General features: G+C 47.6%; 1 protein-coding gene across 1 annotated transcript; it reads right to left on the reverse strand.

Moving 5' to 3' along the window:
• Positions 1 to 1006: 1006 nt before the first annotated feature.
• LOC118693217 (glutathione S-transferase theta-1) lies at positions 1007 to 10975 on the reverse strand. The gene is made up of 6 exons (XM_036393624.1): positions 10835 to 10975; positions 10690 to 10746; positions 7550 to 7637; positions 6292 to 6442; positions 3196 to 3372; positions 1007 to 2221 (listed from the first exon to the last, which is right to left on the reverse strand). The coding sequence occupies exons 1-6, from the start codon at positions 10944 to 10946 to the stop codon at positions 2021 to 2023; spliced, it is 786 nt and encodes a 261-aa protein (XP_036249517.1). The 5' UTR covers positions 10947 to 10975; the 3' UTR covers positions 1007 to 2020.
• Between the last annotated feature and the right edge of the window lie 4371 nt (positions 10976 to 15346).

A 15346-nucleotide genomic window follows, 5' to 3' on the forward strand; every position in this document is an offset into this window, starting at 1 on the left:
TCACTACAAAACACCTCTGTGCAGGGAGGGCTGAGAATGGTAATTTCTATTAACAACCAACACGACATGAAATTAAAAAGCAAGCAGAGGCTTACTGCTTTATCTAACATGTTTTAATTACAAGGACTTTGAGCAATCAGGACTTTGAACTCTCAAGTTGGTAAGTGACCTCGGCACGCCGGCTCACAGGGACAGTCTAATCTGCAGATCACAGGTGTCTAAACTAGAGACCAGAAGCTGAGCTACTGTCCAGTGAGGTTCCATGAGCTCGTTTCCAACAAAGGGTTATGAACCAGCTATAATAAAATGTCATCATTTAAGGCACAAAACTGTTGGGAAAATTTGCCTTGTGTAATGTGACATCTTGGTTTTCTACAATTCTAGACAACACTAATGAAAACTGATGAAATTGCTAATGCTAATGAAAACTGATCAAATTGTTGGGTTTTTTTTTTTTTTTTTTTTTGCTTAGGGAATTGCTTGGCCTTCACTGCTGCTAATGAAGACAATACTGGCACAAAGAGTTATGTGCAAAAAACAGCCAGGAAGAAGGCTGGGCAAAGATTTCTAGGACAGAGTAGCATCTAGAACTGAAACCTTGGTGAAAAACACCATAAGAAAACAACAGGTTTTTTAGAACTTGCCAGCAAAAAATGTCACTAGCCAAGACGTGGTAGCACTAGAGGAAAAAAAACCCAAACAGTTATTTGATTAGTGAAAGAAGCAATTCCTGAGTTCCATTACTCATTTTGTTTTAGTCTTTACAGGAAGAATTTTTTGGCAAGGATTTTAGGGTAAGGGCAACAACTACTTATGAATGGAAATATACAGATATATATTCCACCAATTTCTGCATCCTTTAAAATTTGTTATTTTCAACTGAAGAAACTGGAAATGGTTGGATTTGCTCAGTTTTATCTCATAAATTGTGCTGCAATACAAAAGGATTTTGTGTTTGAGCTATAACTGAGCAGAAACAAGCAGCCAAGAAAAAGAGCCCAAAAGCTCCAAAACAACTCTTTGCCCTTTTATTGTGATGCATGTGTTGCTCAATGCCACAACATCTTTCTTATTACTTCAGCTGCACTGGATGACTTACTTGGTGAACTTCCATCCAAAACAGTCTCAGAAGAGCATGTCTGCATTTATTCCCTCTCTGCATTTCCTAGGAGAAATGTGCTATGACAGTATTACCATAGAAAAAACCCAATTGTGTACTGTTATATTCTCTTTCATGAAACCACTGTGAATGCATTCTTTCAGAGTACTCCCTATATAATATCAACATGGGTTTTTAGGTAGGCAGCTATTCCAAGGCTGTGGCCACCAGCAGCAGGAATCTCCAAGAGGAGCTGCTGCCACACATGTACTGGTAGACAGAGCACCAACAGAAGCCAGGCTTTCAGAAATCCAAAGCAGCAGCTGAACTGAAGAATTATAAAGATTCACCATTGTAGAAATACAAGAAATTTCTCAAAGCAATGTCAAGGGAAAAAGAAGTGTGGAATGTACATGGACAGCCAAGCAAGATGCCTCAACAATAAGAAACCTTTAAATTTTTTTTTTTTTTCAGTTTGTGAAGTAGCTTTGTGCTCTACTTGTCTGTACAGACATGCTGGGAAGATGAGGATCAGGCACACTTTGCAGTACAAATGTTAAAATTGGAAACAATGATCCTCATCCTATTCAGTTCTTTCATGTTCCCAGTTTGTAGGCTGGCTTGAATTCTGTCAGGAAATACCATTCTTGTCTCTACCATCTCTGAGAAGACTGACACTGAAATAAAATCCAGAGGCACTTTAAGTGACCTGTAGGGCCTCAGCCTTCTGTATAAATTTAATGTTTTAGGTCTTAAACATTCCCCAGCTTCCACCCCCACAGATACAAGAAAGACCTGGCCCACTCTGCAATTTCTGTGTTAGAATTACAGTGCTCTTTCCAGTTACATGGAGAACTGGATGTCAGAGAAGAAGTTAAAAAGGAAAAAAAAAAGGCAGGAAGAATGCTAAGATAGGTTAACTCATTTCAACATCTTCATCAACACAGGTGCCAGTTGCTCTTTCAGCTGTGGATCAATTTGGATATTGCTCAGTTCTTTGATATTGAGGATCATCTCATGGGCTTGGAAAAAAAGCTCCTTCCCCACAGCATCCTCCACCCGCCTGCGCCACTCCCTCAGCCTGGGTCTGTCTTCAAAGATGTCACAGCCAACTCCAACAGGCTGCAGAGAGGGGAGAGAGCAACAGTGAGGCCTGGGGCAGTCACTTCTGAGCTGAGACAGCAGGCACTAAAAGGATACTTGCAGGTAAAGGGGAAAAAAAGGCAGAGCTCATGGAGGAGCTGTAGGAAGGAGGGAAATCGCTGGTACCTGTCTGGGGGACACAAAAGCTAAGCAGGATTTTAAAGGGCATTTACAACTCAGTTCCTGGGTGCTGGAATAGCTGCTTAGGACAGCATAGATGAGCACATTCTGTGAGTGATTTTCAGCCATGACGCTGAAGATGCTGGCTGGCAGCTCCAGGGATCACTGCCCAGTTTGCAGTAGAGAATGCTGGATTATACAGCAACCCCCAGCACAACATGTGTTTAACTGTCCTAACTAACATAATCTAACTCCCCTCTGCTTTCTGCCTGTGCCACTCTCTGGAACACACTGTAGAGAAGCAGATCTGCTGGTTTTCAGTCCCTTGGAGAAAGAAATCACTGCTGGGCTGCAGGATCCAGGCCCTGGTGGCCTGGCAGGGAAAAATCAGTTTGTAACAAACTTAATTTGATTGCCTCGGAGATTAATTATTTCATTTTCCAGACATGGCATGGGCAAGTATTATATTCTTGAATGGTAGAAATATTCCTATGTGGTTGTCTCATTTCATCAGACCTGTCTGCTATTGCTTCTCATTTATATATATTACCTCCTTCTCTGGAGGTTAAAAAGAAAGTCATGATAAAAAATGAAGAAAAGGTTATTGCTACAGATGAGAAACAAAAGAGATCTGTTGCAGCCAGCTTTTTTTTCTGATTTTCATTGCTGTTCTGAACCCACTCCCACATTCTCCCCATTGTCTTAGGCCAGTTCTGCCAAAATATGCCCTCACTTCTCCTGCTAGTGAAGAGTTCCCACATGCTGCCCCTTCCCTGCTCAGCAGCATCTGCTTTCCTTGTGCTGAGCTTCCTCACCATGCTCCAGGCACTCACTTGCATCAGTTCCACAATGGCCACAAGATCTGCCAGGGAGATCTCACTCCCAATGATAAAAGCCTTGTCCTGCAGAAACCTCTCCTCAAACTGCTTCAGGGAAGTGGAGAGCCCCTCCATAACCTCCTGGAGCTTCTCCGAGGGCAGAGGCTGCCCTGTGAAGAGGGGAATCAACACCTGAGGAGAGAAGGGACATAGCACACACATGACCATCTTCTCTGGTAGTAGTAACTGAAGTTACACCCCGTGATCAGCAGTGCCCTGCAATAAAGCCACAGAAGGGGATGGCAGAGCTGCATGGGCTGTGGCAGCTCCACAGAGCTCCTGGACAGAGAGCACAGCAGCTGTCCTAAGTGTGACCTGCCATGGCAGTGACCTCAGCTAATCAGCAGCAATGTGAGGAACAAAATCAAGGAATCCTCACCTCATTCTGTGCCTGGCAGCTGTGCCCTCCAACTCCACCCTGCTGGGCTACAAAAAAAATGGGCAACAGCTCCAGGGAAGACAAATCTCTGCCACAGTCACCCCTGCTACATGCTCTGTGTCAGCAGCAGCTGCCCAGCAGCCACACACCCTGCTGTGGAACTGGGTGCTGCAGGCACTGCCTGTCCTGCAGGGTGATGGAGAGGAGGGAATGGTGGTGCCTGTGGCAGGAGCATTGGAAGGACTAGAATTCATCAGCACTGGCTGGAGAGACAGAAATGGCTTCCTCTGTGTGACAGCAGCCACCAAGGCTGGAAGTGGTCAACACCATTTTTACACAAACCTTTCAGTGGCTTAAAGCATCACTCTTTGAACCACTAGAAATTTTGGTGGAGCAATCACAGAAGTGCAGTCCTTGTGTCTGCACAGTTTGCTGGCACAGGGGGTAGTTGACTTTCCACAATATTTTTCACCAGTCACAGAGGTGTATGCAGCACTGGAGCCACCAGTGTTTCAGAGCTGTGCTGCCTTCACCTTCCACAGCTACAGAAGTACAGTTTGTTTAGAGAATCAAAATTATAAACACAAATTTCAATCAGTGCAAGTGAACTGAATTTCCACTTACTGCTAGTATATTCAACAATTCAAGTTGGGATTGCTTAATCCAAGCCAGGATTTTGGCCAAATACATGTGGAATCAATTTCATCAGAAAATTCATGGCCAGTTTTCTTCCTAAGTGATTCCAATAACGCATGTTGGGATCTTTGGGTAAAATTCCTTGAAACAGCCCTTCTTCCTTTTCCTTATCTCAGGGCTGTCTATCTTCTCCCATTTCTAGCTAATATGCTTCTCTTACAAGGTGGCTTTATATGTTTCCATATTTACAGTTATTCTGAGGACCTTTTCTGCATCTGAGCTATCTAATCACCATCAGCAGCAATTACTTGGATTTCTTTCCCTTGCAGCACTGCAGTGATAGCTGCAGAGGCTGGAAGAAACTGCTTCTTGTATGAATCTGCCTCATATTTGAATTGCTTCACTGTACTCTATAGCCAAAAAATCAAATACCAATTCAAGAAGATAAATGAGTCCTGATATGCTTTGCTAGGCACAAACAAGGGCAAATTTACAAGGGAGCAGTGAAGTTACCTATTTACTAGCAATCCTGATTTCATCTGAAGTTCCATGCCAGCTGTCCTTGCAGAATTATACTTGCACCTAGGTCTCTCTAGGGACCGCTGCATTAACTGTCTGGTGACTTGGCTGGAAATAGGTGTCCAATAAAATCATCTGATACTAAATGATTTTCTGACTCAGGTTGAATCAGGTAATTTTGCCTAAATGTAAATGGCCTGACTACACTGAGTAGAGAAAATCTGCCTCTCAGTGTGTCTCTGCCCTCTGTCCCTGAGCCTATCTCAGAGAAGCACATAAGTGTGCTGGAAGCAGAAACTCCTTCTGGATTTCCACCCTCAGAGGCTGCAGTAACTTGTATGAAGAATGCAAGTCTTTCTGCTTCCAGCAACAAAACAAATGTTCACCAAAGCCAAACCCTGCCTGGGTGCACACTCTGCACAGCTGTGCAGGGAGGGGAGGCCTTTGGAAGCATCACTAACTCTGTTACATATTCACTCACAAATCCAGGCAATGAAAGTCTGCTGGGCTTGAGACCTTCTGTACCAACCCTTCTTTAAGGGAAAAACCAAAATGGCCAAATCTGCTTTTGCCAGATCCTGCTCCTTTCTGTTGTATTGCACTAAATAGTTATTTAGTTATTTGCCCTGGGTGTTTGGTAATTTGCACTGTTCACATGATTTGTATCCTATCACCACATGGTGTTTTTCCCCCTGTCAGTGCTGGTGCTCTCTCCCTGGTGTACCCCTCCCCTCGCCCCTCCTCACTTGTATCCCACTGGCTGTTGCTGCCTTCCTCTGCCCCCCTTCCCCTCTGCTCAAATTCCCCCTGGGGGAAGGCAATGCCCTCTTTTCCATCTGGGGGGTCACCTGGATGATCTGGTGTCTCCTATCAAGGAAATAGATTTACAGAATCACAGAATAATGAGGTTGGAAGAGACCTCTAAGATCATCGAGTCCAACCTATGCCCTAACACCTCAACTAGACCAAGTGCCATGTCCAGTCTTTTTTTAAACACATCCAGAGATGGTGATTCTACCACCTCCCTGGCAAGAGCATTCCAGTACTTTATTATTCTCTTGGTGAAAAATTTCTTCCTAATATCCAACCTATCCCTTCCCTGACGTAGCTGGAGACTGCGTCCTCTGGTTCTGTCAGTGCTGCCTGGTGGAAGAGACCAACCCCACCTGTCTACAGCCTTTCTTCAGGGAGCTGAAGAGAGCAATAGGGTCACCTCTAAGCCTCCTCTTCTCCAGCCCCAGCTCCTTCAAACATTCCTCACAGAGCTGGTGTTCCCCACGTGGAGAGGAGCACTTCCTATCTTTTGCCTTTGTCCATGTAAGATTGTGTGGGCTGGGGTCCACAGCTGGCTGGATTGGACCTGAACAGCCCAGACACAGATTCTTACACCTTCCAGCTAGGAATGGCCCAGGTTTGTTGTTTCATCACAACAGTCTCTGAATTGGGGCTGTTAAGATGCTCAGTGCTCCCACAAACCAACACCACTTCACTCACATTTTTACATTCAGTCTCCTCACCTTGATCCACATGGTTTTAGGAGCATTGGCCCTGATGTTGGCGTGGTGCCAGGACAGGTACTCATCCACACGGGCCCTCTGCTGGATGTCTGAGGGGTACCAGTGGTCAGGAGTGTTGTACTTGCGGCTCAGGTACAGCAGGATGGCAGTGCTGCTCACGCCAGCAGGAGACAAGAAAGGGTCAGGCACTTACAGGGCACAATGCTCTTGCCTAAGCTCCCTCTCCTGCTCCTTCTCAGCTTGCTGCTTCCACTAAAAAACATTCAGATCAGGATTTCCAGTGGAGTCTAGGGACCATAGAAAGGCATCTAATTCATGTTGACATCAGTGGTCCTTAATCACCTCAGCTTCCATGAACACTTTAACCTGCTGGAAAATCACAGCACTGTTTTACAGTGCTGCTGGACACTGCTGGGGGTAAACAAACAATAAACCTCCATGGTCCTCTATCAGTGATGGTACCTCCACCTGCTCCTTGCCTGTTCTCACCCAGCTCTCTGACCTGTGCTGTTTCTGTGCCTGTGCACTAAATGAAACTCTCTGATGGGTTACTGCTGCCTTTTCATCAGGTCTGTCTCCAGCATGCAGCTTCCACTGAAGTCAGTGGAAATCTCAGCAAGGAAACCCTACAGAATCTTTTTTTGTGTTTGTCCAGATGTTTATACTTTCACTAACTGGCAGAAGTCAGATGGAAAAATATCTTAGTCATCTGCAACAATACTTAGGCTATTGCTACCAAAAAAAAGCCACAGAAAATGTGCTGACAAAATGGAAGAAAATGCAAGACATCCCTGCCATACTGATACTGCTATAGTTCAATTGTTTCAGTATCATGACATCATTACCCAGTCTCCATATTAGTCTTTTAATGTAAAGCCTAAATTTTATCTGTTGTAGATGTTCTCTCAGCCTTTATGACTAATTCAGATAAACAGAATTCTTTCCTAGATTAAAAGGTATTTCTTTTCCCAGGGTGAAAGGGATTTTTATAAGCTTTAAACATCTCCCAGAAATGTTTATAATCCCATTTTGATGTAAGTGCATTCAGGGTGAGATGAGGAAGCTAAGTCAGATGAGTTGTTTACATTCTGAAAGATAATTCAAACGGAAAATGGAAAGAGATCAAATGAGGTTATACTATTAAAAATAACCAGCATGTTAATATATTCTGTGATCCTTAATTATTCCATGGGAATGACATCTTCTGAATGCAGCACAGACTGTGGTACCCAAGGAAGTCTAAGGACTGAATTCTTACCATTCTGCAAGGGTGAAGTCTCCGTCCTTCAGTGCTGGTACTTTCTTCAGGAGGCTGACTTTGCCTGCACCTTCACTGTTTGATGGCCCTAAGAACATGAACAGACAAACCTGAGGTTAGAAGTGTATCTGCCAGTGCATGAGAAATGAAATACCTGCAGCCAGCTGGATGATCAGTGAACTGTGTGAGGTTTTCCCAATAGGGTCATAGCTCACAAGTGAAAGGTAATGAAATGGCAGAGTCAGTGTAAGAGCTGCCTGCAGAGGCAGCAGGCTCAGGCTGGCCACGTGGCATGGAGCAGTTGATATTTTTATATTTCTAACATCAGTTCTCCTGCTTGACCCAGGTACCAGGATATTTGCAGAACTTACTGACAGAGTGGGCATTGGCTGGGGCAGGGAAGTTCAAACACTCAACCCTGCACTACTCCTGACTCTGTGTTACTCCTGGCTCTGCACATTAACCTACTTCTAACAGGAAAACACAGGAGGAAGACACCATTCCATAAGAGTTTAAACTCCCCAGTTCCTTGGAGGAATTAACAGCTGACTATCTAATCAGGCTTTCAGTTTCCCACTGCTGGCACCAGACTTGCCAGTCTGCAGTTAAATGCCAGGGAATTGCACAACAGCCCAGGAACACCTGAGTAAGAAAAGCTGGGAGGAATTTGTTTGCTTGTTTGAAGTTCTCCTGACAAGACATGACAATTAAAGTGCAAATCCTGATCAAATCAGCATGACCAGCAGGAGGTCTTGTACAAAACTCCCTTTGTTCAAAAAAAGAGAAGAAAAAGGATCATTAACTTATAGTGACCTCCAGCTCTAAGAACTATTTGTACCCATTGAGGAAGCAGTGGCAGTGTCTACATTACTGGACAAATGTGCAGTAGGAAATAAAACCAGCCTCTGGACAAACAAGTTTATTTGCAGCTGGTTTGGGAAGGGCTGGGAGAAGGCAGGTTGCTGCATTACTGCTTTCCCTTATATTGATTTACATAATGAGTTAAATCCAGCAGAGCATACATTACCACTTGTTCTCCTTCCCAGCTGACTGGCCTCTACCTTGCTTCTTCTTTGAGAAGTGGGTTTTTTTTAAATTCCAGTGTAAGTAGCTTCATCAGAGATTAAGGTTTACACTCTTCTGCTATTTGAAGAGATTCAAACCCACATTTTCCCTTTCATTAGGAAAAGTCTCTGGCTGCCTGCTGTGAATATGGCTCCCAGCTTAGCTGGGTAAGAGGTTCCATCTGCACAGCAGAGACAGGCAACACTGTCAAGAGAGGTAGAAAATCCTAGATAGGGCTTCTTAAAAATAATAGCCTGACAGAAACCTCAAGTTAAGCCCAATAACTGAGAAAATTGAGTATAAAAATAAAAAATGTGCAATGTACAGGATGTCTCACCCCCATGATTTGTAACACAGAAACAGCAAGGCAAATGTTTGTAAATCTACTGTCATGCAAGGAGTTGCTCAGGTAGGGTGCTTTGTTTTGTGCTTTTAGAATGGCCCCAAAGGCCAGTGCTCACCACACACCCAGCTCTGGTGAGGTCTCTAGCGTTCACCTGGTCTTTGGAAAAGCGCAGTAGAAAGGTGCAGTCAGTAATGCTTACAGCTAACGAGCAGTCCCTCGTCAGACCCAGCTGTTTGGCTGTCCTGCTGTCTGTGTTTATTATCCAGGGCAGCAGGGAACTAAGAAACAAGGACATGAGAAGTAAGCAGTGGGTGAGGGCAGCCTGAATCAGATTTCAGAGAGCTTTCATCATACAGCAATTCTAGCAGGAATACTGAGCATATTTGTTCCCTGACAAACCAAGAACCATGCCATTACAGCAGGTTGGACAGTAGCTCAGTGTCTGTGACTCAGCCTGCACCACAGCCTGGGGATGGAATCAGCTACTTTGGTTTGCAGATAGACATAACAGACCTGTGCTGAGACTCTGAGCTGTGACCTGGTAAATGCATTGGTGTGAACAGCAACTCCAGGCTGCTTCATTGGGACCCACTGCTTATTGTATGAAAATAGAGACCAATATTTGTATTTGCAGTTCAGCAGAACTTAAGCTTGTGCCTCTCTTCCAGCCAGCAGAGCCAGCCTTTTTGTTCAGTGATATTGGGAGGTCCATCTTTATCATTCCTGTGATGTTGGCTTGACTTACAGTTCTGTTTAACATCAGTTATATCTGGGGTAATCAGTTCTTGATGACTCCCAAGGATGGATGCAGGTAGATATATAGATATAGATACACACAGAGTGTGTATTGTTGGGCTTTGAGGTGTAACTTTAACAAGCAGAGTATCCACAATCAAAAAGCAGGGCAGGCTGCCCATATGAGGAAACCTTAAGCCTAAGACATAGTGCAGAGAAGGAGGTTTATTGGTGGGTGAAAAGAGCAGTGGAGAAGATTTTATGGAAATAGAAGGGGGGGAAATCCCACTCTATTTGCCAATCACATACCTGCCTAATAGATAGCCTAATAGATGCCTAATCATCTAATCCTCAACCAAGGGTTTTGAAGTAACGTGCTTTGCCTTAGGCACAAAAGTAACAATTTACAGGAAAACTCAACATTTAGCTGGGCAACAGTCATCAGTTGGAGGAGCCTGAACAGAGTTGCCGCAAACCTACAGCGCTCCAAGAGCACTCCTCGGCTGTCAGTGTGAGTAATTTGCTAGAAATGGCTAGAGGAACATTCCTTGGAGAGCCACAAAAATAGATGCAGCAGAGCTACGAGACTGCTCTGGGAACTGGAGCCGCACGGTCAAACCACGGCGTCCAACGCCCCTGGGCAGCGCCGGGGTTCAGCATCCCCCGGGTGCCCCGGGGAGCTCCTCCTTCCCTCGAGCGGGCTGAGGGACGAGCGCAGCTCCTGTGCCGGCAGGCCAAGGGCTTCCCCGGGCTCCGTGAGGGCAAAGCCCCGGCAAACCCCCAAGGCCCGGGGCCGCAGCGGTTCCCGGGGGTCCGTGAGGGCAAACCCCGGTGAGGGCAAAGCCCCGCAGAGGCGGCGGGCTCAGCGCGGCCCCCGCCGGGATCGCGTTACAGCGCCGGGCGCTTGCGGGCCCGGCCGCCCCCTCCCCGCCCGCTCGGTCTGTGGGGACCCTCCCGGCCTGTGGGGACCCTCCCGTCCCTGCCCCGGCCTCACCTGCGCGGGGCTGCTCCGCGCCGCTCCCCGCCGCCGGCTTCTTCCCCAGCACCGAGTCTGCCAAGAGCCAAGAGAGCGGCTGAGCCCGCGCCCCGCCGGGTCGCGCCCGCCCCGGGCCCGCCGCCTCGGGCAGCGCCCGTCCCACCTTTGAACAGCTCCACGTGCTTGAACTCGAAGGGGATGTTGTTGCTCCGGGCGAAGATGTAGATGGAGCGGCAGGGCTGCGAGAGCAGGTCCAGGTACAGCTCCAGCCCCATCCCGACCCGGCCCGCCCTGCGGGGAGCTGCCGCGGCTCTGCCGCCGAGCGCCCGGAGCCGCCCCACATGGGCCGGCGGGGGCCGAGCCGCGCCGGGCGGGAGGTGCCCTCCGGCCCTCCCTCCTTCCCTCCCTCCCTCCTTCCCTCCCCCGGTCCGTGCCGGGCGGGGGCACAGGGAGCGGGGTCTGTGCCGGGGGAACCGCGGGAACCGCGGGACGGGCACTGGAGAGTGCCGGAGGAGCCCGGGAGAGCCCACCCAGCCCAGGGAGGCACGGCCGGAGCTGGGACAGGGGTTACAGAGCTCCCCTTCCCACAGCGTCAGGCGGACCTGGCAGCGTGTTCATTCATTTTCCTTCGGGAAGGTAACGGGAATAGTGACACGAGTAGCGGTCAGTCACCAGGCTCAAAGGTTGGTACTAAGCAGCAAGAGAGAGGGGGCTGTCACTCCCCTCCACAGCTCTGGCTGGCACCGCAGGGTCTCTGGAGTTACTCACCCACAGCATCCCACTACGACTTTCACAAGGTAAATGCTGAGTTTTGTAACACACTTCTGCAGGGTTGTGCCACGCTGCAGACAGGGCCCTTGCACAGTGTCCTCTAAGGCAGTGTTAATCACACACTGCCAGATCTCAGTAGGGCTTTCTGTTCAGAACATAATTCTTTGGTCACATAGTGTCTGCTGCAAGGTGACATCTGAACGGCAGGGAAGCGTGGAGGACTCCTCTGTGGACATTACATCTGCATACTCGCTCAAAGTGACTTTCCCCTCCCTGGTATTTGTCACTTGCACTGAGCCCATAGCGTTTCCCAGCTGTGTGATTCGGGAAGGTGACGAGCTGGCTGAGTGCAGGGACTCTGCGAGCTGTGAGATAGAGCAGCTGAACCACTCAGGGCAAAGTCACCCCCAGTCAAACCCACCTCAGCTGTGCTGACACCTCGCTATCAGTGTTGTGCCAGAGAGCTTGTATGGCACACACAGATCTTTGGGAAGAGCCATGGGAATCTCAGGGAGAGGGAACTGGAGGATCAGTTGCTCTTTTTCTTGTGAAAATGCTTGGGTACTTGAGCTGGGAGCTTGTGGACTAGACAAATTACAAACTGGAACATTTCCAGGGGTTTAGAACTTTCAGATTTAGAAGAGCACTGTAAGAATTTTTCAGTTTCTCAGCCAGAACAGGGAGAGGTGCTGTGCACCCCCTTCACTTCCCCTGCAGCACCGCTCAGGCTCTTGAGCACCTGCACCCAGCACTGATATGCTGCAGATACAGCTCATGGAGTCTTGAGTTCAAACTCCTTCAGTGCAAAGGAATCTGAAATGTTAAGGGAGTGGGGAAAAGGAGCATGAAAGTGGCTCTGCACAGGTAAATAGTCAGAGAAGTCTTGAGCTTCAAAGTGCTCCCATGCCCACACTCTGAGAGATCATTGAGAAGAGTGTTGATCTCAGCAGTGTGCAGCACCATTAGCAGTGTGGGTTCACTTTGCTCCTTTATTCATGGTTCACTTGATCCATTAGTCCTATCTGAACTTCAAAGATCTTTTCATGTGCCTCCTGGAAATGTTCCTTCCTTAAGTTTTTCTCCAGTTTGCTGACTGCACTGCACAGCCCACATAACCAAAGAGGTATTTTTATCTGCCTGTGTTATAGGGCATTTGATTGATTATTCCTGGCTCCAGGCTAGTGCTTCTAGCACTGTATTTTCATTTGACTCCATCACCTCAAAGACCATTTTTCCTGCCCTTATCTTCTCTGTCAACATTTTGGAAACAGGAACAAGACAGTATAAAAATGCTTAAAGTTTTGCAGTTTATTTCTTAATCATTTAGAAGAAGTCTCAAGATGTCTTTCTGTTTTTTTCAACATTCCTTCTATTTTGTGTGTTACAGCTTCATTTTATTCCAGAAATCACAGGTTCTCACTTATTTCCAAATAGCCCTGGCAAGAGTTGAGGAAGTTGAATAAAACACATTCAATTAAGCTGACAGAGGAGATGTAATCCCTCTCCCTTTTCAGGGTGAAAGGGGAGTATTCACTCAACAGACCTTGTACCAAAGCAAGCAAAACTCTTGCACAACCTGTTGGATTTTTGGAGGCAGCTCCCAGGGCTTTCCATCTAGGAACTGGAACCAATGACAAGATCCAATGACACAAAGCAACAAAATACAGAGGTAGAGGGGTAGCAGAAGGCAAAGTACAAGGATGAGCAGCCTTATCTCCATGATTTAGAGCAAAGAACAAGGCAGATTTATCTGTTTTATAACTCTGTGGCCATCCAAGGAGTTACCCTAGGCAGGTGCTTTGTCCTGTGGGCAAAATGCCACTGGTCACTGCATACATGCCAGGCAGAAACTATGGGAAAAACAATTTAAAATCCCCTCCTGTCATCATGACCAGGCTGGAGTGAGGCAAGTGTATTTATCCTTTGTGAAACAGCACTGCAGGAGCACCAGAGAGCCAGCTCTGAACATAGCTCCAGCTTGGTTTTGAAGGCAGCCTTCCTTGCAGGAGTGCACAATTTAAGGAACTTGTGCCTCATTCCAACAAGCAGAAAATTGGCTCAAGACTCTTACGTGGAGTTTTTGTGCTACAAGTATAGTAAATAAAAAAGTTTAAAAAAGACACTTTATTTGCCTTGGCTTGTGCAATGGTTTGCATGCAGAGTAGCCCTGTCTGGAGATTCTGCAGGGACATGTGTGGCACAAAAGGCTCTGCCCTTAAGTCCATTTTGAGATCTGTCAAGATTAGCACCCCACAAAATAGACTCTTGGTTTTGATTGTTTCTCTGCTCTGCCTATACTTGAACAGAAAGCGTGAGAAATATTTATGATGCTGGAAGAAGTTTGCTCTTTGCAAGAAAGGGAAAAGCTGAAAGTCAGGGGAGCTACACAGGTGCCAGCAGCAGAGTGCAGTGAGGCTGGGCAGCCTTGGCAAGGCAGCAAAGGCACCTCTTTGATTTCAGGGGTGCAGAGCAGCCCAGCTGGGAGCGTGGTGAAACTGCAGTGTGGGGAAGGAAGGAAGTGGTACAACGTAAACACCTCCTGGGCTCAGCACTCTGGCAGCTGCAGCAGGGCAGGCTGTCAGGCACTGCTGCTCAGGCACCAGGCACTCCTAGGGCCAGCACAGAGCTGCTGTCATTGCCTTTGCTCACTGGCATGCAACAGGCCCTTCTCAACAAATGGACCAACAAAACATCAGGTAGGAAGAATTCAAATAGCCCTGCATGCGTCAGCACGGAAAGGGAAAGAGTTTGAGGGCATATGTGCCTTTTCACCACTGATATTGAGGATTTCCTGCAGGTTGGAAGGATGGAAAGGAAAGGCACCAGCCTGCCCCTATAGCTCAGCCTGCAGGCATGTGCAATGCAGACTGTGGTTCGTGTGGCCCTTTGAACTAAAGGGCAGGTTTGCTCAGAAAACAAACAGAAAAGCCAGCTGGCTCATTCCCCAAAAACAGCAGATCCAACTGAAAAAAATGTGTGAGACTTTGAGCAGCTACATGCACCATTTCTGGGCACTGCAATAACTTGACTTGCATTCAGACATCTCACACCCAGCTTAGTGTGCAGCCTTCCCCATGGGTGGTGTAACCAGCAGTGGAGACAAACAGACCTCCAGGTACAAACACAGCTTAACAAGGAGGGCAGAAAAACAATTCTGCAAACTGGAACCCTCCTCATGGAGGCCTGCACCTGGAAATGGGAGCTCACAGGGACAGGAGAACCAGAAAGCAGGAATGGCACAAAGGGACACAGGCTGTGGCTATGGAGGGTGCTGCACAGGTGTGGTGATGATGTGATGTCCACTTCCTTCCAAATCCTGATTACAAACCCAAACAGAGCTACAACCCCTGGCAAATGCAGCCCTTGGCTTCATGGAGGATCTGAGGAGACTGAAGAGCAGTGGAGCATTAACTGTGTATGGGACATTCCCCAGCTCATGTACTGAGCTCTCTGCTCACACAGGGCTGGCCAGCACAGCTCCCTGTGCTACAGGGCTAGCCCAGCCACAGCAGCACTCCGTGCCAACAGCCTGGCCAGAATGGTTTCTGCTGTGCTGACAAACCACTCTGGGAGAGGGACGGAGCCTGATGTGGTTTGCAGAGAGAACCGTGTGGTTTGCAGCAGCTTGACCAAGAAAAGCAGCTTTTTCCACTGTGCAGGATGTTCTTTGTAGAGTGCAGCATGAGTCCCTGGGCGAGGAGCTTTATTGACTCTGTCCTTGCCAGAAGCTGGAGGCAGCCCTTGGTGCCAGCACAGCTCCCTGCCCTGGGCACTGTGGCCCTTTCTTTGCTCTCACAGGGGATGCAGCAGCATCTAGTGGCCAGGTGCTCCAAGGGCCCTGGCAGGGCTCCCACCACGGGTTGGGTCCTGACCTGTCTCTTTCCTAAAGAGCAAAAATCTTCCA

This window comes from Molothrus ater, chromosome 18, assembly GCF_012460135.2.
Source record: "Molothrus ater isolate BHLD 08-10-18 breed brown headed cowbird chromosome 18, BPBGC_Mater_1.1, whole genome shotgun sequence".
Taxonomy (NCBI): Eukaryota; Metazoa; Chordata; class Aves; order Passeriformes; family Icteridae; genus Molothrus; species Molothrus ater.